General features: G+C 43.6%; 1 protein-coding gene across 2 annotated transcripts; it reads left to right on the top strand.

The window, feature by feature from the left end:
- Positions 1-336: 336 nt before the first annotated feature.
- acox3 (acyl-CoA oxidase 3, pristanoyl) lies at positions 337-23499 on the top strand. 2 transcript variants are annotated; one of them, XM_079295453.1, is made up of 19 exons: positions 337-448; positions 1010-1228; positions 1476-1573; positions 1687-1822; positions 2513-2587; positions 2674-2763; positions 2842-2985; positions 3736-3824; positions 5950-6046; positions 7561-7743; positions 7883-8005; positions 8106-8226; positions 8306-8428; positions 9137-9250; positions 9372-9487; positions 11126-11300; positions 11387-11454; positions 11620-11706; positions 23372-23499. In XM_079295453.1, exons 2-19 carry the CDS (start codon positions 1109-1111, stop codon positions 23390-23392), a joined length of 1980 nt encoding a protein of 659 aa, XP_079151579.1. In that variant the 5' UTR covers positions 337-448; positions 1010-1108; the 3' UTR covers positions 23393-23499. The 2 variants fall into 2 exon arrangements, with proteins under 2 accessions (XP_079151579.1, XP_079151578.1); XM_079295452.1 differs by lacking the exon at positions 23372-23499 and adding an exon at positions 13769-14614.
- The last annotated feature ends 248 nt before the right edge of the window (positions 23500-23747 follow it).

Here is a 23747-nt window from a genome sequence, read left to right on the forward strand (position 1 = left end):
GCCATGTTTTTATGGCCTTGTTGGTACAGCATTTAACAGTTTATATACAGTTTAAACTCAAAATAGGTCTTCAGCTTGTAAACTTACACTTATGTTTATAGAATTAAGCAAGAAAGAACAATAGATGTAGGATATACGGATGAGAGGAAGAGAGCTAAAGAATGTACTGGAGTGGGGCTCAAGTCATGTGAGGAGAAGGTGCTTCACCAACTTCTCGCGAGAAACGGGACCAATGGGGAACGTTTAGTAGGTGGGACAACAAAGGAACTGACTGAAACCGGAAGATGGCAGTAGTGCGACCAATAGGCTGCAAACACCACAGATGAAGAAGAAGAAGAAGAAGAATATAAGATAAGAGGAGGCACCTCTGGCACAGTTACGAAACCTAACGTTAGCTGGAATCGGGTATATTTTGACAGGCGGTATTAACAGGGAAGGTTGACATAAGGTAAGACTCAACGGAAGTAGTTTTTTTTTTGGCTGACATTTTAATAAAAACACACTTTAACTGCTGATATAAATGACCGTGTAACGTTAGTGTTTAGAGTTTATTTAAAGCTACTACATAACACCACCGCTAACTCTTTATAAAGACGTCAATTCTTATTCTATCGGAACATTAGCGCTTTAGCTGACGTTACGTTCATGAACAGCGTGTAACGTTACGTTAGTGGAAGGAAAAGACGTGTCTCTCCGAGTGGAGGTCACTTCAGTGAGAGTTTAGGGTCTCTGTGAGTTTATCTCACTACCTGGGACACAACAACCTGTCTGCACAGACTTTTCATGTCTTACCCAGAATTTCTGTTTAATAACTTGACGTATTAAACGCATTCATAAAGGTAATATTCCCCATATTATCAGCTATATTACTAAAGGTCTTGTTCTGTGACGCCCACATTCTCAAACTAAATTAAAGTTATTAAGATTGTTAGAAACTGTGTTGTACGGGTACTTAACTAACGGATCTGAATTATTCTTCCACCACTGCTCTCATCTGGTCTCTTCCCAGAGAGCGCAAAGTGCCCCCCGTCCCTGCAAAGTGCCCCCCGTCCCTGCAAAGTGCCCCCCGTCCCTGCATAGTGCACCGCTTCGGTCCGAACACCAGACGATGGATCATGACGTGGCCGACCTTCCCAGTGGCCCGCTGGATCTCTACAGGAAAAAAGCCTCTTTCAGCTGGAAGGACATGCTCCTCTTCTTCGATGGAGAGGACATCCTGGCATTCAAGGTAGCTGCCAGCATCAAATGCTCTCTGTAGTTGGGACTATATCTGCAGTTTGTTTTGTCATTAAGTTAAATAGTTATGCAAATTTCTTTTTTTAGGTTTCTTTTGGACGGGCATTTACAGATGACAGTGTAGAGAGGCTGTAAATGGAGAGAGCGAGAGGAGGGGTAACATTTTTGGTGCCCGAAGTCATCTAAATGTTCCTCCACACATCATATCCTGTACATTTCTCTCCTTCTCTGTGCTGCAGCGACGCGTGTTAAAGACACTTGAGGATGACCCTCTGTTTGCACGTCAGCCCGGGGAAGACGTCCCTCTGGAGAAAATGAGAGAGCGGACCTTCCTCAGGTATCATCATCATACAGTAACATTTTACCACCAGCAGCATCCTCCATTCTATATCGCATCTTCTTCGATATATTGTACACGCGGATAAAAAGATTCTGATCAAACATCTGCAGGGTGAAGCAGCTCTTCCGCTACGATTTCCTGACGAGAGACGAGGTGATGGCGAACCCCTGGAAGACTGTGGCTCTCAGTGACTGTCTGGGCATGTATGACTGGGCCATGTCAGCCAAGTACTTCCTCAACAAAGGGGTGAGTTTGCATTTTTTTTGAGGTGTACAAAATGAGCAAACAACCTGTCAATCACCGTGTAGCCCCGCCCTAAAGCATACCCTGCTTTATGGTCTATTGACTCTAAATGGACCATCATTTACGAAATGAGCATCATGCTGTGTTGAAGAAGACTTGAAACTAGAGACTGAGACATAAACTCATGTTTACAATGTTTACTGAGGGAATAAATCAAGAGAGAAGTAGAGTAATTTTCTCATAGACTTCTATACAACCAGAGGAGTCGCCCCCTGGTGGCTGGAAGAAAGAATGCAAGTTTAAGGCACTTCCTCATTGGCTTAACTTTTCAGAACCCTTATCCTCCAACTGAAACGACAAAACGGGTTTTAATTGCCTTTATAAATAATCCATCTCACCTTTAAAGCTACTTAACCAAGTTTTAGTACAATTAATGCTAGCACAATGCTAAATTAAGATTGTGAAAATGGAAAAATCGCACACTAAACATTAGCATGTTGGAGCTGCTAGTATAGGTGTTGACTCCTAAATCTGTGAATATTTAAGTTGACTGTCCATTTTCTTCTTTTTTGGTGTGTAATGAGCGTTGCAGGTTCACTTCGCTGCTAGCATTGTCGGAGACTTTTTTTCCTTCCCTTTTCATAGTCACCGTCTCATCCCAGTAACAGATTCTAACATCATCTTCCGTTTCAGATGTTCGGAGCGATTATTGCCAACACGGGATCGGGACGACACCGCAAGTATGTCGAAAGTACCGAAGACATGACGGTAAGAGTTCCGCACAGCTTTGCTCCGCCAATAGCTCCACCTAATCTCACTGGGGTGACATTCATCATCATCACGTATGTTTGTAGACGTATGGTTGCTTTGCACTGACTGAGCTGAGCCACGGCAGCAACACCAGAGCCATGAGGACCACAGCAACGTATGACCCCGCCGCCCAGGTCAGCACACGCGCTCACATTCCTAAATGTCCGGCTGCATCCCCGGTTGCAGTCAAGCTTTAACTTTCTCCTCGGCAGGAGTTTGTGATCAACTCTCCGGACTTTGAGGCCGCCAAGTTCTGGGTGGGGAACCTGGGCAAGACCGCGACCCACGCCATGGTGTTCGCTCAGCTCTACACCCCGGACCAGGTGCACCACGGCCTGCACTCCTTCATCGTGCCGGTAAGACTCTGGACCTTCGACTCCTTCAACAACTTACAGCTGGTTATTATCCGAATCTAATCTGATGTGACGTCACCCAGCTGCAGATTATAAGACAGTGTTACTCAAGTGTGCGAGGGCAGTGCAGTGTGACAATGGGGAAAGATACATTGTACAAAAAAGTATCCAGAGAAGTTGACCGTTTCTGGACTTGTTCGCTAAAGTGTGATCGCTGAAAGCAGGTGGAGTGTTTCAAAGTAATGAAATGACATTTGATGTCGTAACAAATCAGCTGAAGTTTTAAGTCAAGTTACAATTATTGATCCAGTTTGAGAGCTGCTGTGATGCTCAGACCTGGTTCAAAGGTGAAATGCAAAGAATTTGGGTGCCTTTTAAAAAAGCTTTTGACCAATTTTAAATAGATGGCTGCTCAGCCGCCAGGAGTCAAATGTCACTGTTTTCCATAGAGGCTCCATTCACATAATGAGGTCCTCTTTTGCTGAAATGATCTCTGTTCATGGGATTAATAACTGACAATAATCTAAACAACTGTTACCCCATGAAATGGCGCTGGTATGTGCGACAGTCTTTGAATCATTCGACTGTTACTTTAGCTTCAGTTTAGCTTTCTCTCTTCCAAATAGTCCGGACACAAGAGTTCTACTTAAGCATTAATCATGCGCACTACACAACAATTTGAATACATTTTTGTACAGACTGACTTGACTGAGATATGTCCCATCCAGTCAATCCATAACCGTTGTACTGCAGGTGAGAGATCCCAAGACCCTGCTCGCTCTGCCTGGTGTGCTGGTTGGAGACATGGGCAAGAAGCTGGGCCAGAACGGACTGGATAACGGGTATGTGAGCGCAGAGGGAGACATCGGGACCTCACCAACACAGTCCTTCTTAAGTGGCTTGCACAATGATTTAGGTGTTGATCATTATCCTGTCTGACTCCATAGCCTATCATATAGTCTTGTATGTTGTCTTGTTAAAGTGTGCTTATCGGACACTGTTGCAGCCCGTGTGTTCTGTCCAAGGGAACACAAGGACTAACATAACGCGTTAACACAAAACATTTGCAAAAATGGAAGCAAAATAAAGAGAAAGCTGCTGGAACACTTTAAAAGCAACGCCAAACATTTACTGACAGAAAATTGATTAACAGAAATAAAACAATACAATCGCTGAAGTGAAGTGAGTCTCCAAGGCCAAAATAAAGCCTACACTACCTAGGTCTACGGAAACAAACAGAAAAACATTACCATCAGACAAGTGGGTCAGAAATCTTCTTGCCCAAAGTGACAAAGACTTCACTTAAGACAGTTAATTGTCATATTTTAACAGTTTTGCTCTCAAAATGCACAATACATATGATAAGAGAAGAGACAGCTTAAGTTTCATGTTTAGTTTCTCGATGGAGCACATTTAAAAATACAGTGAAGTTGACCAAAGGCTGTTCAGTGGTAAAACAACAGTCCAATGTAAGAGAAGGCTCACTCCTCGGTTCATCCTGGGCAGGTGAGTTGCTATGACTGGTCGGGTTTTACAACCACATTTACTTAGTGGGCCCGACTTGATCAATTTTACACTTATTTATGAATTTGCAGAGACAAAGCGGCTCATATGGCCATCTTGAAACAGCACTTCTGCTTCTGTTCTAATTCAAAGTGCTGGGTTTATCCATCCTACACACGCCCCTCCCCTCCCCTGGTCAGTACCTCAGTGAAGCCGCTAGAGGGAGCTACATTCACAGTTTAAAAGCAGAGGAAGGTCACTGCAGGACACACTTCAGACCGCTACTAAAACGTGCAGAAAAGCAGTTTGCTCCATTATATCTCATCAAACGGTCTTATACAGTGTGGGGAAGTCATTTATACAATTCAAGTATCTATTGGGTCACGCTTCTTGAAAAGTCACAGTAAATGAGGCTGGTATTAAACCTCAGCACTTTTTCTTCGACTGATACTTTGTATTATTTATTTAAATCTTTGCTGCTAAAAGTTGTTTGATATAATTTGAATGTCTTCTGTTGTAGTTCCATATATTCTTGAGTCGTTTTGTGTAAAGAACTTCTGAATATTGTGATAGAAATACTATTATTATTATTATTATTATTATTATTATTACTACATATTGCTCAATGCTGATAATGGTCAGTCACCGGTTCCTATAAATAAAGATGTAACATTATGGTCCCTGATGTTGTCCTCGAGGTGATTTGCTTTTTGAAATATGTATCTCCTTTAGTGTGCACCTGGGCTTTGTCTGCTGATGCGTAGACACACAAAGTGGGCGATGAGTTGTCTGTTTGAGCTACTTGAAGGTTTACAGGGTGTCCAGCCCTGTCCTATCACATCCTGTCACAGTCACAGCAGCTTTCCCAGGTTGTGACATTGAGGATGAAATTGTAACTGTTGTACTCCCTTAGTCCCTGGCCGTCTTTTAACTTTGGTTCGGTGTCCTGCTTCATGTCAGTGTTTTGGGCCAACAGCGTTCAGTAGTGGAAGTAGTATTATAACACCGACACAGCTCAAGGTTCAATGTTTATTTACTGTCGTTCTGCAAAGGGTTGCACAATGAAATGCAGGTTGTAGTCCCTTCAACTACACATGAAAAAGCATTTGTTTTTACGGTGAAGGATGAGTTGATGAGTTGTACTGCCTGTTGTCTGGCGGTCCGGCAGCGCATACCTCTGCATGGTGATCGGGCTGCTGCTATGTCCAGGTGGTACGGGGAGATATAGCACCCGCAGGGGAATCTATTTCTTCAGTGGACTGCATTTACCATCAGAACTGATTAGACGGCCACTGGTGGCGAATTTTCCATTTTTAAGAAGAACATGGCGCAGAAAATTTGCCTTAATAAGTTTGCTTTAGAAATCCAGAAACACTATAATGTCAATGCATCTCCTGCTTTGGTGTCACGCACATATTGTCAGTATGTTTTTAACCAAAGGTCTTTCCATCTTCTTCCCTTCAGGTTTGCGGTGTTTCATAATGTGAGGGTCCCTCGGGAGAATCTGCTGAACAAGACTGGAGATGTTACTCCTGATGGCCGCTACGTTACACCGTTCAAGGTTCGTGAGTGTCCACTGGTGGCTCAAGAAAGCACTCCATAAAGGTTCCAAGCCTTTTAACGGTTTGTTTAAGTGTCTATTCCCTGGCAAATGATCTGTTGCCGAGCAAAGACACCGGCTTGCTTTGCAGAGAGGACACAAACCCAACAGACACGTTAATTACACATGCGTGAGGCTGAGGTAGCGATGCTGCTTACAGCAAGACGAGAGAGAATGAAGTGGAAGTGCTGGAGGAAACCTCAGGCAGAATATCAAGGGCTTCTCCTACAGAATATTTCCGTGATGGAAAGATTAGAGATTACTCAGTTTAAGGCATCGGGAGGAGAGAAGAAGGATGAAGCCGCCAGCTCATCAGGCAGTTTGTGAGGAGGCGTCACCTGGATGCAGTATGGAAAGCAACCAGAGACTCTTTCACAACTAAACCAAAGATATGCAACCCAAAACTCACAACATGACATGAAGATATCAGAAATAGATCAAGAATACAAAGATGGTGGTCAACAAGCGTTTGAATGTTTAAACATTTAAACATGCTGTGTTGAAAATATAATTGCTAAACATCTTTTCTTGCTGACTAAAATGATGTTTGGTTTCTTCTCCGCAGCGGTTTGTTCAGAAAGAGCTTTTGTTTTTATTTAGGTTGAGAAATAGCCAATGAAACTTATTTCAGGAACAAGTACTGTTATGCTTGAAACTCATAGACGCATTCTTCTACTTCTCATTCGTGTCCATCTAAATGAGGTCACTGTATTTACCGGTATGTTTAGTTCATCTTGGGAGGAAGCTGTGGGGGATCTGCAACTATTCTGTATGTAGATTTTTGGATTCATGAACTACAGAATTGCAATAAATCAGAAGTTAAACTCTAATACGCATGCATTTTCTACAATGTTTACTTTGGCTGCAAATCCAAATGACTTATTTTTGCAAACTTGCAGGCACAGATGTGCATAAACGAATGAAGTAGGCAACCTTTGACCTTTGGGCTGTCTTCACATTATGGCTGCTCTTTCACTGCTGCAGTGATTTAATGAGCTCCCATATGAACGTCATGAGAAGATGCTGGTGACGACAACCAGGCCTGGAAGATTCCTCTGGTACCTCATGAGAGGAGTGAATAGCAAGGACAGGCCAGAGGCTGCACCACCAAGCCAGACAAGTTGGTCAGCCAGCTCTCTAGAGCTGAACATCATCCGACCCGGTGGCACTGATGATGAGCATTGGGAATAAGGAGCGCATGCAGGGAATGTTGTTGAACATTTCAGGGATTGACTGCATCCCAGGTCTTGAAGGGAACAGCCCACCAGCCTGAGTAAACCAAGACATCATTTGATCAACACCGTGGCACACCTGGACATGGAAATGCTGTTGGACAGGGGAAAGAGCAACAGTCATTTTGTTGTCACCAAAATCTTGTAGGCTTGTGATAAAACCCAAGGGAAACTGTAAACATTGAATTTTTCTCTTTTATTCTGTTCCTCGTGTCTCTACGTCGTCTCTCGTCTCTTCTTCAGGACCCCAACAAGCGCTTTGGGGAGTCTCTTGGTGCCCTGTCAGGGGGCAGGGTGTCCATCACCAGGATGGCTCTGGTCAACCTGAAGCTGGCTCTGATTGTCGCCATCCGCTTCTCAGCCACCAGGAGACAGTTTGGACCCAAAGACACGGAGGAGATTCCTGTTCTGGAGTACCAGTTACAGGTCAGGATGCGAGGGAGTGGATTTGAATGCAAAAGTACCTCGTCAAAGTAGAGAGTACCGTGTCAAAGTTACAAAAGGTACTCGTGTACATCTCTCAGTTTTGAGTGTGACACTTCTTTTTATTTCTTTATTTTTTCAGCAATGGCGTCTGATCCCGTACCTGGCAGCAGCATATGCTCTTGAACACTTCTCCAAATCCATCTTCATGAACTTCGCTGAGTTTCAGCTTGGACAGATGATGAGGGACAAGAGTGAAAGACAGGTGAGCTAAGATGAGGTGCAGTATGTGTGTGTCCATATGCCTCTGAATGAACTATGGTCTCATGTGTGTGTGTGTGTGTGTGTGTGTGTGTGTGTTGCAGGCAGAGATGGGCAGGGAGATCCATGCCATAGGCTGCTCCAGTAAACCTCTAGGCTCGTGGACCGCTCAGAGGGGGATCCAGGAGTGCAGGGAGGCGTGCGGTGGACACGGATACCTGGCCAGTCAGTCACACACACACACACACACACACACACACACACACACACACACAGAGACCTAACTACCGTCTCTCTCTTTCAGTGAACCGGCTGGGTGATCTGCGTAATGACAACGATCCAAACTGCACATACGAAGGAGACAACAATGTGTTGCTGCAACAGACCAGCAACTACCTGCTCAGCTGGCTCCATGCTAAGCACCGCGGTCAGTCCTCCGTCCACGGAGGGATTCTTACGAGCCTAGAGTGACAGTTGGCGAGACGTAGAGCCGGAGCTGCCACCAAAATTCCTTCAAAAAGGCTGAACTTAAAATTGAGTTCTGTTCGAGGGTTGATTGGTGATCACTTATTGGTGATAAGGGGCGCCTCACTTATCAATGATATTGACATGATTATCTCCCATTGCTAGTGCTGATGTGCCTGTTAAAGAATGTTGTGTGGTTGTACTTCTACATGGTCAGTGTAATACTTTACACTCGATGGAGTACCAGCACGGGATCAAAGCAATGTACCGCTACGGACAGACAGCAGCTGCATCTATTTCAGACACCTAAAAATCAGTCCATATCGGTTTAAGCGTACGCTATATTTAAAATACTTTCTCTGCTTTATCTTGCTCTCAGACAGCCCTTTAAGACGGTAGGTGAAGCTGTTATCTTCATCTATGTCTCTTTCAAGCCGCCAGACTGCTTAGAATAGAAACACGTCATTCTACCTCACAGAACTCTGGAGTTCTGCTGCATCGCCGCCTCGGTTTGGTTTGTCTTACTGTGTGAGTTTCTAAACAATCCCGGTTGACTGTTTGCTGCTCTTGTCTGCTCTCCGAACTGGTGGCGTGCCGACAGTGGAATGTGGCCTGCCATCGTTTCCTGACTGATCTCTGAAGTCTCAGCTGCTGTGTCGTCTGCTTTCAGACGGTGTGCGGATTGAGTCTCCTTTCCACACTGTGGATTTCCTGGATGATTCCCACACCATCCTGGAAAGCAAGTTCACGGCAAGAACCATGGAGGAGTGCATGGACTCTGCAGGTACTCCTAGAATTCAGAAGGGGTTATTCCCTGAAGTCAACAGGGTCAGTTATCTAAATATGGCAGCTACAGTGGGTTCTCAGTTTAACCTCGTCAATATACTGTTTTCTTGTCACATCAGTGCCACTGGCAGCTTATAAGTGGCTGGTGTGTTTCCTGCTGGAAGAGAGCCGGAGGAGGCTGGAACAACAGAGGGCCTTGGGGAAGGATGATTTTGAGGCCCGCAACAACAGCCAGGTAAGACCCTCACACCGCCCTCCTTCCTCCGGGTTGTCCATCACGTCCGATGTTTGTTCGGAGTCCTTGATGGCTGCAGAGTTTAACACGGGACGCATGCGGTCTTCTCCCCGGAGCATTGTTATCAAGCTGTGAAGACATTTTATATACAAACACCTTTTTGGATGATTTTTATTCTTTATTATCTCTCGTGTGTATTTATTCATTTCCACTCTCCCTTCTTTCAAATCTACTAGTTTTCAGGAATTATGAGACACAATGTTTCATGTCTCCAGACCAGCTGATCAGAAACAGAATACATGGTGTTGAGCTAAACGGGAGAGTTTCATCTGGTTTGTGTTATTATGTCACAAATGAATATGATGCAGGCTGGAGGTCACAGTGTCAGACGGGCGTGCGTTGAGGTTCTGGGAAATGTGTGTCACTGGATTCACTCATTGGCTTGTTTTGCTTAGCATTAATATGATGCGCTCTCATGTTTTAATGTTCATTGTAGAACTGTAACAGTTTCTAGAGAGTTAAGCATTCAGTAACACACTCAGTAACGCACTAACAACCCAAGTGTAAGACGGTAAAGATGAGTGTACAGGGTGATTCTATGTGCACAAAATAAAGTAGTACGTTTAATAACGTACTAGCTTTGTTATATATTCAATTATTTCTTTACATTAAAGACAAAAAATAATCTTATTTTATAATCTTTTTAATCTATATTCAGATGAAAAAGCAGCTATCCTTTGTTTTGTATCTAGTTTCCCTTGTTAATATATCTTTAGTAAAAAGTAGCTACTTGGAGCTATCTAATTTGTGTGAAAACAACACTAGCAGTGAGAGTAGCTATCTCGGAACTATGCTCCCACGGTGGAATACCAGAAGTTTTCCTGTTTGGCCATTCAGGTGACTTTGTGTGAAAGCAGCCTCAGGACCAAGACAGGAAGCAGAGGGAGCGGAAGGATCCGGTAGCTTACATGCTAACGTCCTGACGCCACCTGTTAGCTGCTGGTCCACTAGCTTCTGTAACTCAGCGCTATCTCTCCTTGAGGGCTTTTACCAGCACAGTAGAAACTCGACTACGCAATCGTGCGTATCATATGTCGAGGGTTAAGAACTACTACAAAAGTACAAATTACGCAACTTCCCCGTTAGCCACTTCTTGTCGCTGTATGTCCTGCTTCACTGAACTGTTAACTGGATCCTCTCATCCATGATGAGTAAACATGAGTTTATGTTTCAAGTCTTCTTCAATACAGCATGATGTTCATTTAGTAAATGATGGTCCATTTAGAGTCAATAGACCATAAAGCAGGGGATGCTTTAGGGCGGGGCTACACAGTGATTGACAGGTCTCTACCAGAGCCGTACACTGCGTCTCTGTCACTCCTCCACAGTCCAAATATGGTCACTAGTTTGCTGGTTGCAACAAAAACAAGATGTCCAAAACAGCAGTCCACAAACCAATGTGTAAGTCAGGATGCTACGTCCACCTCTTATGCACAGTCTTTGGTTTATTCCACAAAGATCTTGGGCTCGTGGAATATGGTTTAAGGTTTCTGAAAGCAGAAATGCAATATTGCATGTTTTTATGCCTCTGCGCTGGCAACAGCTTCAAATATTCTGTGTGTGTGTGTGCGCGTTTAGGTTTACTGCTGCCGCTCCCTGGCCATCGCCTACATAGAACACAACTGCCTCCAGAGGTTTCATGATCTGACCACTGATGAGGACACGCCTGCTGGGCTCAGACCGGTATTGAGCAAGCTGTGTGCCCTGTATGGGCTGTGGAGCCTCAGCAGCCACATGGCCACACTTTACCAGGGTGCGTACCGTACTCCACACACCGCCGGCATCCATCCAGATAACACATTGCATTGACATTTGTAACGTAGTTTTGTTCCCGTACAGGTGAGTACTTGAGTGGAAGGAAGCCCTCAGAGTTGGTCCAGACGGCCATTCTCACTCTCTGCACCCAGGTACAGAAACACTCCATCCTCTTATACTGTTTCATGGTGTGTGTTGTTGTTTGGCCTCTTTCTTGTGTCCTTCTATACTTCCGACCTTTGTAAAGTTATGGCTCTGCTAGATTCTGCTCCTCTACCCGACGTTCAGCTCAACCTAAACTGCTCTGTCTCCTCCAGCTGAAGGATGATGCCGTAGCATTGGTGGATGTGTTTGCACCTTCTGATTTCATTCTCCACTCGCCCATAGGCAACGCTGATGGACAGGTAAAGACACACACATCACACACACACACACACACACACACACACACTAAGCCTAATTCTATTATATTCAACAATAAGTCTGATTATAGCTCAGTATTTAAAGTCGCGAGCATAAATAATGGAAGAATTGTCATACCATGACACTTTGAGAGCTTTGAGAGGTGAGAGGGGGCCTGTGTGTCCACAGCATCTATTTAGTGGTTAAAGGAGCTGTGGTCAGACGGTGGATTAAACCATTTCACTTTCTAAGAATTCTTCATGATAAGTTATTTTTGCTGCTTCCTCTTCCTCCCTGCAGTATGAGTAGTCTTGTTTTATTAAAAAATAGCCGCTAACAATGCTCTGCTAATTCGCTGATAAACGCTTTTCTATAAATTCTTCACGATAAAAGTAGCCTGTTATTCTGTTATTAAAGGCTTTTGTGTTAATCTAGCAAAATCAGGAACTGTTTGTTTTTCATCAGCTGGTCTGGCTGATCAGATCCCACTGTGAATAAAAAAAAAAAAAATTTAGAATTGTTGTTATGTTTCCGATAATGGAATCTTTTCAATTTTTTTCATATGATTATTAGACACGTTTATATGAAATGATTGTATTTTTATTGTAGGTATGGTGAAGGCTCTAAATACAGTTGTTAGAAAAATGAACTTGTCACTCTAAAAATATGTATTTATCTTCGGCTTCACAGTTCTTCATTGGTAAGATGAATATTATAGAGAGAGATAATAAGCTGTTAACACCCACCACAGTGACTCAGTCACACTAAGTCACTCAGGTTAGGTCACATTACTGGAAGAGGACAGCAGAGCTTTGGCTGCTGTCTCTCCCTCTTCCAGGAAACCGCGCACAGCGATGAGTTGGCTCATGAATTGTTGTTGACAAAAGGCTCAACTGAGGTTTGTTTTTCCCGAGAGATGAAGACCCGCTGTGTATTCTGTTCCTCAGGGTCGCCCACGTTTATTTTTATAGAGAAATTGGTTTCTCGATCTTTCATCTGTAATATTTGTCTAGTTTTGACTCAGTTTATAGTTTAATAGTACTGACTTCCTTTCTGTCTCTGCTGTATTACTTTCGACTTAATCTTCCTTTGAAAAACATTTCTGCATGTGTGCGGGGGTCTTCTTTATGGGTGAGTCACATAAGAAGCAGAACTAAGTGGAACAAACATCACGAGGCAACATAAGGTTTGAGTCTCACTTTTTAATTATCATTGTCGTGATGTTTGAATCTAATCTTGTTGTAGTTTTTGGTGAGAAATCGTCTGGTTGCTTGATTTGAGCATCCCGTGTCTTTAATCGAAAGCCATTACCAGAAACCATCTGTTGCACTATTAACATGAGGCCTCTGGGTGTCTGAGGGCTTAATAATGCAGACTGCTTTGGATATGAGTCATGATGAATCTTAATTGACTCGAGTTGCTTCCCAACAGCATAGAGGGAAATCCAATTACACATAGCCCGGCTCCCGACCATGGTCATGTGTCATGTCTTCCTGTAAACTTATATCAACAATGTAATGATCAGAAACACCATCACGTGAATCCCAAGAGATAAACAGCGTGAAGTCAGAGTCACTCAGCCGGGCGTCCTGCTGTGACTCTCCGGATTCATTTAAAATGTAACTACACAAACACACTTCCTGTTCAGCTGCGGTCCGGTACAAATAACATAGCGAGGCTCCGAGCCATAGTTCATCTAATCTGTTTGTCTGACATGTGGAAGGGGCTGGTGGTGTGTTGACCGTGTCCTTGAGATGACCGCGGAGCCTCTTCTTGTGGTTAATGCGGATTCAGAAGGCGCTTTGATTGCATGTCTGGTGAGACAGGAAGCGATGATGGCGGCTCAGATTAAACAGGGAGGGAACTCTATCAGATCAAGACAAGGTCTGAAACAGATGTCCACCCACACTACAATCCCCTTATGTGTTCAACAACACCCATCGGTCCTGTTGGAAAGGTGGATTAGGAAAATGGTTCCAGTTCCAGAGTTCTTCTGCTGAGATGTTTGGATCAGGACCTTTACCAGAGATAAAAAGCTTCTCTCCTTGTTTCTCCTTCACGTAGCTTTACAAGAACCTGTGGGCGACACTGATGCAGGGCAGCCAGGTGCTGGAACGGCCTTCCTGGTGGAAAGAGTTCTGCTCAGACAAGCCCGAGGTCGGATCCCTCCGTCCGAAACTCTAGAATCCACTCTGGACTACGACTACTGTCTGGAGAGTCTGAAGTTGAAAATGTGTGCTGCTCTTAAAGAAAGCAGCAGATAAAATCAAGATATCACTTTAAATCACATTGAACCAAACTTTGAAATAAAAAAAGATTCCATTTAAACCAGTTTTTGAGCAACTAATCAATTTCCTCCAATAAAGTCTGTTGGGACAGACTCGACTCATTTGAGTTTTATGATGCTGATGCTAGTAGTGTTTATGGTTTTAATTAGCAGTATTCTAATTCAGCATTTTTAATTGTGCAACAGAGAAATCTGCATTTTAAACTGGATTAACGGAATGAAGTAAAGCTTTTGAATGAGCTACTAAACAAACTTTTGGTGATTAAAGAATGCCGATGAGACATTTTCAAATCATTTGACACATTGTTCTGTCGGTGCAAAGGAGAAGGGGAGACTTTGGGTTTTCAGTTGGAGGCCACACTTCGTGGATTAATATTAGTGTGTCAAAGAAAGTCAATCACTAAGATTACCAATCATCTGTTCTATTGGATGTAAACTGTGATTATGTGAATCATCACTTTGCCACGTTTCTGTCCTTAACACAGCAATAATGCATTCCAAGGATATTTATGTATATTTGATTTCATATTGAATGAAATGATGTAATCTAAACAGTGTTCATCTGTAGATGCATAATTACAATGTTTTGATATTCAACACTATGCAGATTAAATATGTTTAATAAGATGACTGATGGAGCTGTGTAGTGTTTGTTGTGCTCCAGTGAAATGAAACGACTCGATTTAAAGGACCAAACAATGCAGCGTTCATAATGCTCTGCTTCAAAAATCAACAGGGAGTACGAACAACTAACAGACAATTAACAGACATGGATGTCGTAAAAAGTAAAATCTCACATTAAGTTGTGTTGCTGATTCATTGGAAGACCGCACATAAACACCATTCCACTGTCAAACTCTTTAGAGACTCAAAACCTTCATTTATAGCACCAGAGGTCTGCCCACAAGCCCAATGCTAAATTACATGTTCGCTCGTGACAGCTGGCATGAATTAAGATGTTTCATGGAAAGGGGGAAGAGGGGGGGGGGGGGGGTCTAAAGGCATTTTGCCAAATGTAAAATGACATAGAAATATAAAGTGATAATTAAGGACAGATCACTTAAAGTCTCACCTTTGAGCCCCAGATTTTGGGGCAACAGCAGCGAGGTTTATTCAGCTCTCCAATTAACCCGCAACACCAGAGTGATGAATAGATGTTAACAGAAATGATGCGTTGTAAGAGTCTCAGCCAACAATGTGATTCATATCAGATTATTTAATGCCAATATTCTCTCACACACACACACACACTTTCAGTTCTTGGTGCGGCCCCTTCTTTCAGAGCCTTGTGCCTTATCAGAGGTAACTATTATGACCTTTTAGTCAATTTGATAAGAGGTGTAAAAGGAAAGTTATTTACTTAAAACTGTTTTAGGGCAAATAAGAAACCGTGCAGCTCGTTTCCCCGTCGTGTTTATTGTGGGACATGTGAGTTTGGATTGCTTTTACCAATGTTATGTTTTCGGTTTGGTTTGTTTTTTTGTCAGCACACAAAATACTGTCCTGATTCTCATGAAACTTGGTGGGAGGGTGACTCATTGGGGCCAAGGAAGAACCCATTCACTTTAGAGTGTTTAGGCTGTGTTTACAGACTCATTGACAGTTATTTATTAGACTCCTAAAAAAGGCAACTCTTAAACTGTATTTCACAAATTGTCATCCTGTCTTTTGGACAAATGGATCCAAACTGAACCACTTCAGCTATTTCATCAGCAAACTTTGGGTGATTCCCCCACATGACAGATTTGAGGACAAAGTCCATGGTGTGGCTCTCATAGCAGCAGATGGAGCTCTACAAAGCACAGTTCACCAACACGACCATAAAAGCTGGTCTACCTTGGTATGGGAGGAACAAAAACCAGTTGCCTTTAAACATATTGGACATATTTTAGTGTCCTGCACTTTGGATGCATTCACAGAAAGCATTCCACGGATTTGTTTTCACACTTTCACCAACAGTCAATAAAAGACGACAGACTTGAGATTCATCACCAACCATCAATACAATGGCATGCCGATATTAACACCACTGAGTCAGTGTGGTTAACTGGATGTCAAGATATGCTCAGCTCGAAAACCCAACAATTGACACCTCCAGCCCTCTTGTTCATGTTTTTACAGATCATAGACGTTTTCACTGTGTCCCATGTGTGAGTGACTTCCTTTTAATGCAGACGAGAAGAGACTTATCAGTTTACTTCATATATTTATTGCTACCCAGCTGTTTTTAAAAACGTAGGCCGATTACTGGGCTCACATGAATCGGAGCCAAGAGCCACTGGCAGCCAATGTGAAAGCCTGTTATCATGGTCTCATGGGCCAGCACTCATTCATTTATCTGGCTGGTGACGTTTATAGCCACTGTATCGCCACATAATACCTGTTTGAACCTACCACAGAACGAGTCAGCACAACCATGTCTGCTTTCCTCATATTGAGGTTATCGGCAATGTTTGAAACTGTGTTTTTAGACCCAGATGAATAATGTGGTCTCTAATTAGAGGACGTTTGCTCATGGAAACAAGGATGCTCTTTACTGCTAAGGAGATGGCAGAAATAGACTTTTAGACTTGCAAGGTAGCCCAAATGTCCCAATTCATCCAGCTCCTTCTAGGGCAGGGATTCCCAAAGTGGGGTGTGCGCACCCCTGGGGGTGCGCGAGCTGCCTCTAGGGGGTGCGCGAGAGGAAAAATGTAATGGCGGTGCAGTCCTGTCTCCTAAAAATTACGTTCCCCCAAAACTAAAATGCATTCTCAATTACGTTTTACCATGAACGTATTTTCTCCCTGATTACGTTTGTGTTTGACGTACAAATACGTTTCTCATCAACATATCTTTGCCATACTCTAGTCTTTATTATTTTTCTGTGATCTGCCTCGCCTCTACCCCGCCACCCACAAGTTATTGACCCGCAGCCTGTTCCGAGGGCTGAAGACCTGACGATCGGGCGCCTCACGGCGGGGGCGGCTGGAGACCTCGCGTCCCGGCGCCAACGAGTGAGCGCCCGCCACTCGGAACCATAAAACCAAGTCCCGGATTTCACCCGGGGGACATTCTGGAGGTATTGTGACCGGGTGATGTGCCTCGTTGCTGGGGAGGTATGAGCCGAGAGTGGCGGGGTGTTATGGAGGTATATATTACAACTCGGTGTTGTTCCCGTGCGTGGATGAGCGCATTTCTGCCGGAGACAGGCGGCGTGTTGTGGTCGTATTCTGACCGCGTAACAGGGAGAAGGAGAGGCGGTGGTGGAGAGGGAAAAATGTTAAAGAGATGGTGGAATGTATGATTGGAGAGAGAGAAGCGAAAAAGTTGGACGTGATCCCGGTGTCCAACAACACTGTCGCGCGCATCGATGCTTTGTCCGAAGACATCCTGGCTACATTGGTCGGTCGCGTGAAGAAGAGTGAGTTTTACTCTGCAAGTAGACGAGCCTACAGATGTGGCCAATCTGGCCAATCGTCCGTTACCTTCGTAACGTTACGTCCGTTACCTTTTCGAAGGCACGGTGCAGGAAGAGTTTTTGTGTTTTTTATCTTGTAAACAAACGCCACGCGCGAGCAAACTGTTCTCTCATTCGTCCGATTTTTATGCGGCTCTGTTGCTTTTTTTTTTTTAAGGTGTGTGTGTGTGTGGGGGGGGGGGGGGGTTGGGGGTGCGTGAACCCGGTCGGGATGTAGAAGGGGGTGCGTGGCCTAAAAAGTTTGGGAACCGCTGTTCTAGGGTATCCGGAGGTGTCTTTGGGCCAGATGGGATATCATCTCCTCAGCATGTTCTGGGTCCTATAGTTGCACATACCCAGAATACCTCCACAGGGAGGTGTCCAGGAGGCATGTTGATCAGATGCCTGAATACCAATTCCTGCCAGTGCAAAAGAGCAGCAGATCCCTTTTTCGGATGTCCGAGCCCCTGACCCTACTCTTGAGCTCAGACACCCTGCAAAGGAAAGTCATTTCACCAATCCACCTTCTTCCGATGAGTACCACGGCCTCAGACTTCACATCATCACATCTGGTTGCAAACTGTCCTGGTGCACACTGGAGGTCACAGTTTATGCTCGCCACTCCTCAGGTACATCTGGGGATTCTCCCAATGATATGCATAAGAGGAACGGCCGAGGCAAACTCCAACACCCACAAAGACAATGCTTTTTTGGTTCTACAAGAACTGGATAGAGGATCACAGGCTACCCGTATTCATGTGGTTCCCTGTGGGACACGATCACACACCTCCAAATAAAAAGGTGTGGGACTGAATGGGCAAATTCCCATGACCAGAGGTTCCCTCAACCCTGCAGCTCTTTAACAACCTCAGTGACCTCCGCCAAAGTTGAGGTCATTGTGCCTGTTGGTGGCTCAGTGAGAGAGCGGGTCTTCCTTCAATAAGAGGATTGGGCAAGTCACTTAACCCCAAAATGACTCTCGAAGGCTGTGCCATCAGTGTGTGTGCGTGTATGTATAGTAATAATAATAATTTATATTGCACCTTTAAAACCAGAGTTTACAAAGTGCTTTGACAGACAAAGCAGCAAAAGCGAGGCAATAAAACAGAAAGCTCAACAGTGAGGCCCAACAAAGCACGACAACTAAGGTAAGAATTGAACACGAAAGAAAAACAGTTTGTCACGGGTGTAGTTAGGACCCAGGAGCAGTACGACAACACCAGGACTGGTATGATTTAAGTTCTTTATTTTCAAGACACGACAGGCAGAATATTCTCCTGAAGAATCAACGACAGGATTCTCGTGGTCAATGACAGACAGGCTGAGGAAGTCACCAGGGCAGAGGCAAGGTAGTCCGGAACAGGCAGGGTCGGCAACAGGGAGTCAGTCCATGGGTGAGTGCGGGAAAGCTTAGCATGAATGCAGAGAACGATCGGGCAGTGAGTGTGTGTGAGGCAGGTGAGTGTGACTGTGGCAAGTCTGAGAATAATGTCATTCAAATACCAAAAGACACAAATTACATACACTCATTTCTGTATGGTCGAGAAAATGGCTTTGACGTCTACAAAACCAAAGCAGAGTTCTATACGATGACATTTCCATTGCATGCTGTAACAGGATGGTACGGAGGACTCAGAAATAGTTCCAGCACAGCATTTAGAGGCAGAGTCAGTTCTGCAGTTTTCAGGATCTTCAATGAAATAAACTCCAAATAACACAAAAACTGAAAAACCTAGCTCAGTCCAGAGCTCGAGCACAAAACTAAACTGTTGCAGGCGGGCCGCCAGCCGGCCTACTGGTCTCAATCCTCTCCAATCCTGGAGACCTTAGGGAGGCGTGACCCTGCTCCTCCTGCAGCATGCTCTCTCTGATCAGCTTTCCTGCGTCACCTTTATTTAGAATCATCAAGTAACCTAAACTGCATGTCTTTGGACTGTGGGAGGAACCCGGAGAGAACCCACGCTGCCACGGGAAGAACATGCAAACTCCACACAGAAGGCCCGTCTAGCCGAACCCTGGCTCCTCTTGCAGTGAGGCGACAGTGCTATTTTATGACTATACTATATATATATATGTATATATATATATGTAAAGTTTTTTAAGACCCAAAAGCAGGACTCTGACACACAGCTTGCAATGTGAACATGGTTTGTTGATGGTGGAAGGAGCACAGAGAGAGCTTGAGCTGTACTACTATGACATCATTTTTTATGGCACAGTAAAGTATGATGTTTATACAAAACATTTATGGTACACTATACTGTGAAATTCTTTATGATATTTTCAGGCCATACTATATTTTTGATATGATGCCCTACCCATCAGGACTTAACTGAGCATTCACACCCACACGTATCCGAACACATGTCCACTGAACGAGCAGTTCGGAGTTCAACGTTTGCTCAAGGACACGTAGACATGAGGAGGCGGGGATCGAACCACCAGACAGCCCAATGTGTGAAACATGTTGGACTTCTTCAATTCAATGTTGTTGAAATGTTGTTCTGTTTTGTGAAATGTGTCGTTTCCGAAAATATTGCATTTTTTTGTGAAATGTTTTGACACTCAAACCAGTTGATCGGAAAAAATGGCAAATTACTCAATTTATGACATACAATAATTCATTTGAATATAAATTAAAATATGAATATAAATCGAATTGTACTTCGTTTGTAAGATTGTAATTGCCTGTCTCGTGAGTACTGCATATATTTAGGATTCCTACATAAAATATATTCATGTACTACATTAGACATTTAGAATAACAAAGACAGTTACAACACATTAAGTTCAAAAGTTGGTCTTTTTACTTTTACAATGAAACACAAAATGTTGGCCACGTGTTGGCCACGTCCCTGTGCGAGACTGCCCACTGTGTTCAAATAAAGTCACGACCTGTCGAGAGCCGTGAAGGAAAGATTGATTGTGTCTGAAAACGATCACCGTCTGTCTGCACAGACTTTATCTCTGAACCCCAAAAAGAGTTTCCTTCCTGTTTTTACCCCTCTGCATTCCAGCACGGGAGGCTTGTTTCCACTCAGGAATGTTTATGGCTGGCCATGAGGAGAGCTCAGCCTTGTTTCCACAGTCAGGTATTGTACGACTGTGCTGCAAAGAAAGTCCCATGAGGCATTGCCTGTGACCTAGATTTGAAGGCTAAATGATGAGAAATTTGGAATTCTGCACCATCAAGACGACAGATAATAATAAAACACTTTTACTTTGTGAAAACTTTATTTGGTGGAAAAAGCAACTGGAAAAATCTGATATAGAGAAATGCCTTGTTGGCGACGTACATGTAAACATTTGGTTTGAGTATTCATACTAAAAGCACAAACAGTTATGAACCAGAGCAGCAGCAGTGGTGAGACTATGTCAAAACATCTGCTCACATTTTCTGCTCTTCATTCCAACAGAGTACATCATTGAAACTTAATCAACACACGTGGTTCACATTTGGTTGTGGAAGGACAACTTACAGCAATAAAGAAACCTGCCAACCAACAACCAACGATAAGATCACAATGTTTAATATCTGCTCGAACACGCTCTCAAACTTAGACGTTGAGCTCACTGTGGTGCCTGAAAATATATTGTGACACAAAGCATCAAATTTGGCAAATGCACTCAAACTAATATCAATGTTTTATAATTTGTAATTCACCCGACTAAATGTTTACCGTGTGTTTATTATAGAGGCTCGGCAGCTGTGGTAGTCTTTTGCATGTGACAACGTCATGGAAAATGAGCCATTCCCTACTTCTGGTAAGATAAGGGGACAGGCCTTTGTTGGCCAACAGTTCGATAAAAGTTCAATTTCATCTCTGTGTCGAGTACGGAGATAAGTCTGGGATTCAACAAACAGTCAGTCTTAAAGCGATGCTAAAGCAGTCGTTCTAGTGTAAAATGGATCAAATGAGTATGTGAAAGAGGTCACTCCTAGTCCTGGTGACGGATCCACAGAGAATTACCACTTGTACATCACCTGCCCAGTACCAAACTAAGCACTGGTGTTTTCTTTCCCCCGCCTCCTGGTCCAGCCTCACTCTCACGCTCATTCACATGAATGGAGGAAGGAAGACACTGGATTTGGCAATTAGTGTATTTTACAACTTTTAGGACCTGATCATTTAAATAATGGCTGTTCATTTGTTCGTACTGGGCAGTTGGTTTACCTAAAAACGTGACGGACCCGGAAATTGTAATTCCACCATTTGGCCACTGTGTAAAATTGCTGCAAAGCCTGGAGCTTCCCTAAAAATGAAGAAAGGGGGCTTGAGGGAGAAGTTCAAACCCTGCCCATCCCGATATGAATTGTTCATACTTTTACAGCCCACCTAAATCATAACAAGGTTGGGGGAAGATGTTTCAGGCAGAGGTGAGACCAAGTCATTGTCTCGCAAATCACAAGAGTGTCTAGTCTTCACACTCAAGTCCCAAGTCAAGACAGGCAAGTCCTGAGTCAAGTCCAAAGCCCTAAACTTTGAGTTTTGAGTCCGAAAGAAGTCCTGATGTGCTCTTCGCCCAATGAAATGCCTTTTTAACAACAGAGTAAATGCCACCAACAGGTGCTGTGTAACGTATTGTTCGTTCTTCATGATGGTTTTCTCCTGCAACTTGTTGTCGGATTGGTTAAAAACAAAGTGGATCTGGGGAATTAAGTGTCAACTTCTGGGACTGAAGCGTTAACGTTATTTGATTCACTAAATGAAGGGAAATGAATTGATTCGTGGTGTAGAGGATTGCCTATATGTTCTTGGGGTGCTAGCCAGATGTTTGTCCAATAATTTAATGTTTGAGATTTGTTTTATGGTTAATCCCCCACATCAATACATGCATCGTGGCCCCTCACAGCTTCTCTGAAATCAAGTAAAACAGTGTATCAGAATGCACTCAAATAATCAAGCAGTAATCAGAGCCACAATGCAAAGCTCGACTCAAGTCCAAGTCATGTGACTCGAGTCGACGCCTCTGGTTTGGGGACTGTTAGATGATCTGACAAGCACAACATACTGATGCCTCAACTTCCAAAGAAGTGTAAACTCAAGTTGTTAACTTTGGTAAGTTCCACGATATGCAGGTTTACGAGTATGAGTTGTCATACGTTGTCAACATGATGGAACATTGCCAAAACAAATATTAAATCAAGGAAGCTATGCATTGCCTGTCTCGCGTGTTTTTGTCAGATTATTTCTGTGAGGGTTTTTAGGATTGAGACCTAGAACAAGGAACCGCATTAGAACCAATGTCTTTCAGAGGTGATACAACTTTAGGGCTCAGATTGGATGGACTCCTGTGGGATACACAGCCATACTCAAGCTGTACTACAGCACTTTGTTTGGGGTTATAGGAATTTATCTTCCAGCAAAAGATACAATGCAAGTCATCGCCATTTACAATAAAGGGTTCTAAAGTTTTGTAATGAAAGCTGCCTGGCCTAAATTCATCATCTTTTAATCAAACCTAAAATAAATCAGGTTTCATTGCAGGTTTCCCCAACTGTTAAGCAAGACTGGTAAACTGGTTTTGTGCAAGACACGAGACACTTTGGTATACTGTTAAGAATCATCTACAGTCAAATGATAAGTGATGAAAGCAGAGTTGATGAAGGTGACTTGTTAGGATTGCACTACGTTTTTAATGGATAATGACTTGAATATTTAGATACTTGATCTTATTAACCTCTTTATCACTCAATACAATTATGTTTGTTCATTTGAAATTGAAGTTGGCACGGGTGCATTTATTTTTGGGTCAGACTGGCAATCACAAGCCACACCCATGACTCTCAGTATCCATCCATCCATTCAGCAAAGCAGCCGATACATTCGGTTCCCCAGTCACGTCCTAGTCGAATGCAATTTGTACCAGGCCAGATGGGATATATAACCCTTCCAGTGTATTCTCATTCTGCCCCTTTTATCTCCTCTCAATTGGACAGGGCATCCTGGAGATAGCCTGATCAGATGCCTTAACCAGCTCAACTAACTCCTTTCAACAAGAAGAAGCAGCGGTTCTACACAATTCTTTGAGTCATCATCCAAAGCTCATGACCGAAGATGAGGGTTTGAATGTAGGCCGACGAGTAAATCAAGGGCTTTGCTTATTCCAGCTCAGTTCCTTCTTCCCCAGATATTCCTCTGGAGAGGCAAATTGAGAAGCAACCTACCTCACTTGGATTTGGATTCAGGAGAACGGGGGTCCTGCCTTGCTGGCCCCACTTGAACATAAGGGTCAAGTGCAGGCTGTCGCCATGGCCGTATTCATGAATCTTTGTTGCATCTCTCTCTCAGGTGAAGGTCAGGTGAAGGTCAGGT

This window comes from Melanostigma gelatinosum (genome assembly GCF_949748355.1).
Source record: "Melanostigma gelatinosum genome assembly, chromosome: 23".
Classification (NCBI taxonomy): Eukaryota; Metazoa; Chordata; class Actinopteri; order Perciformes; family Zoarcidae; genus Melanostigma; species Melanostigma gelatinosum.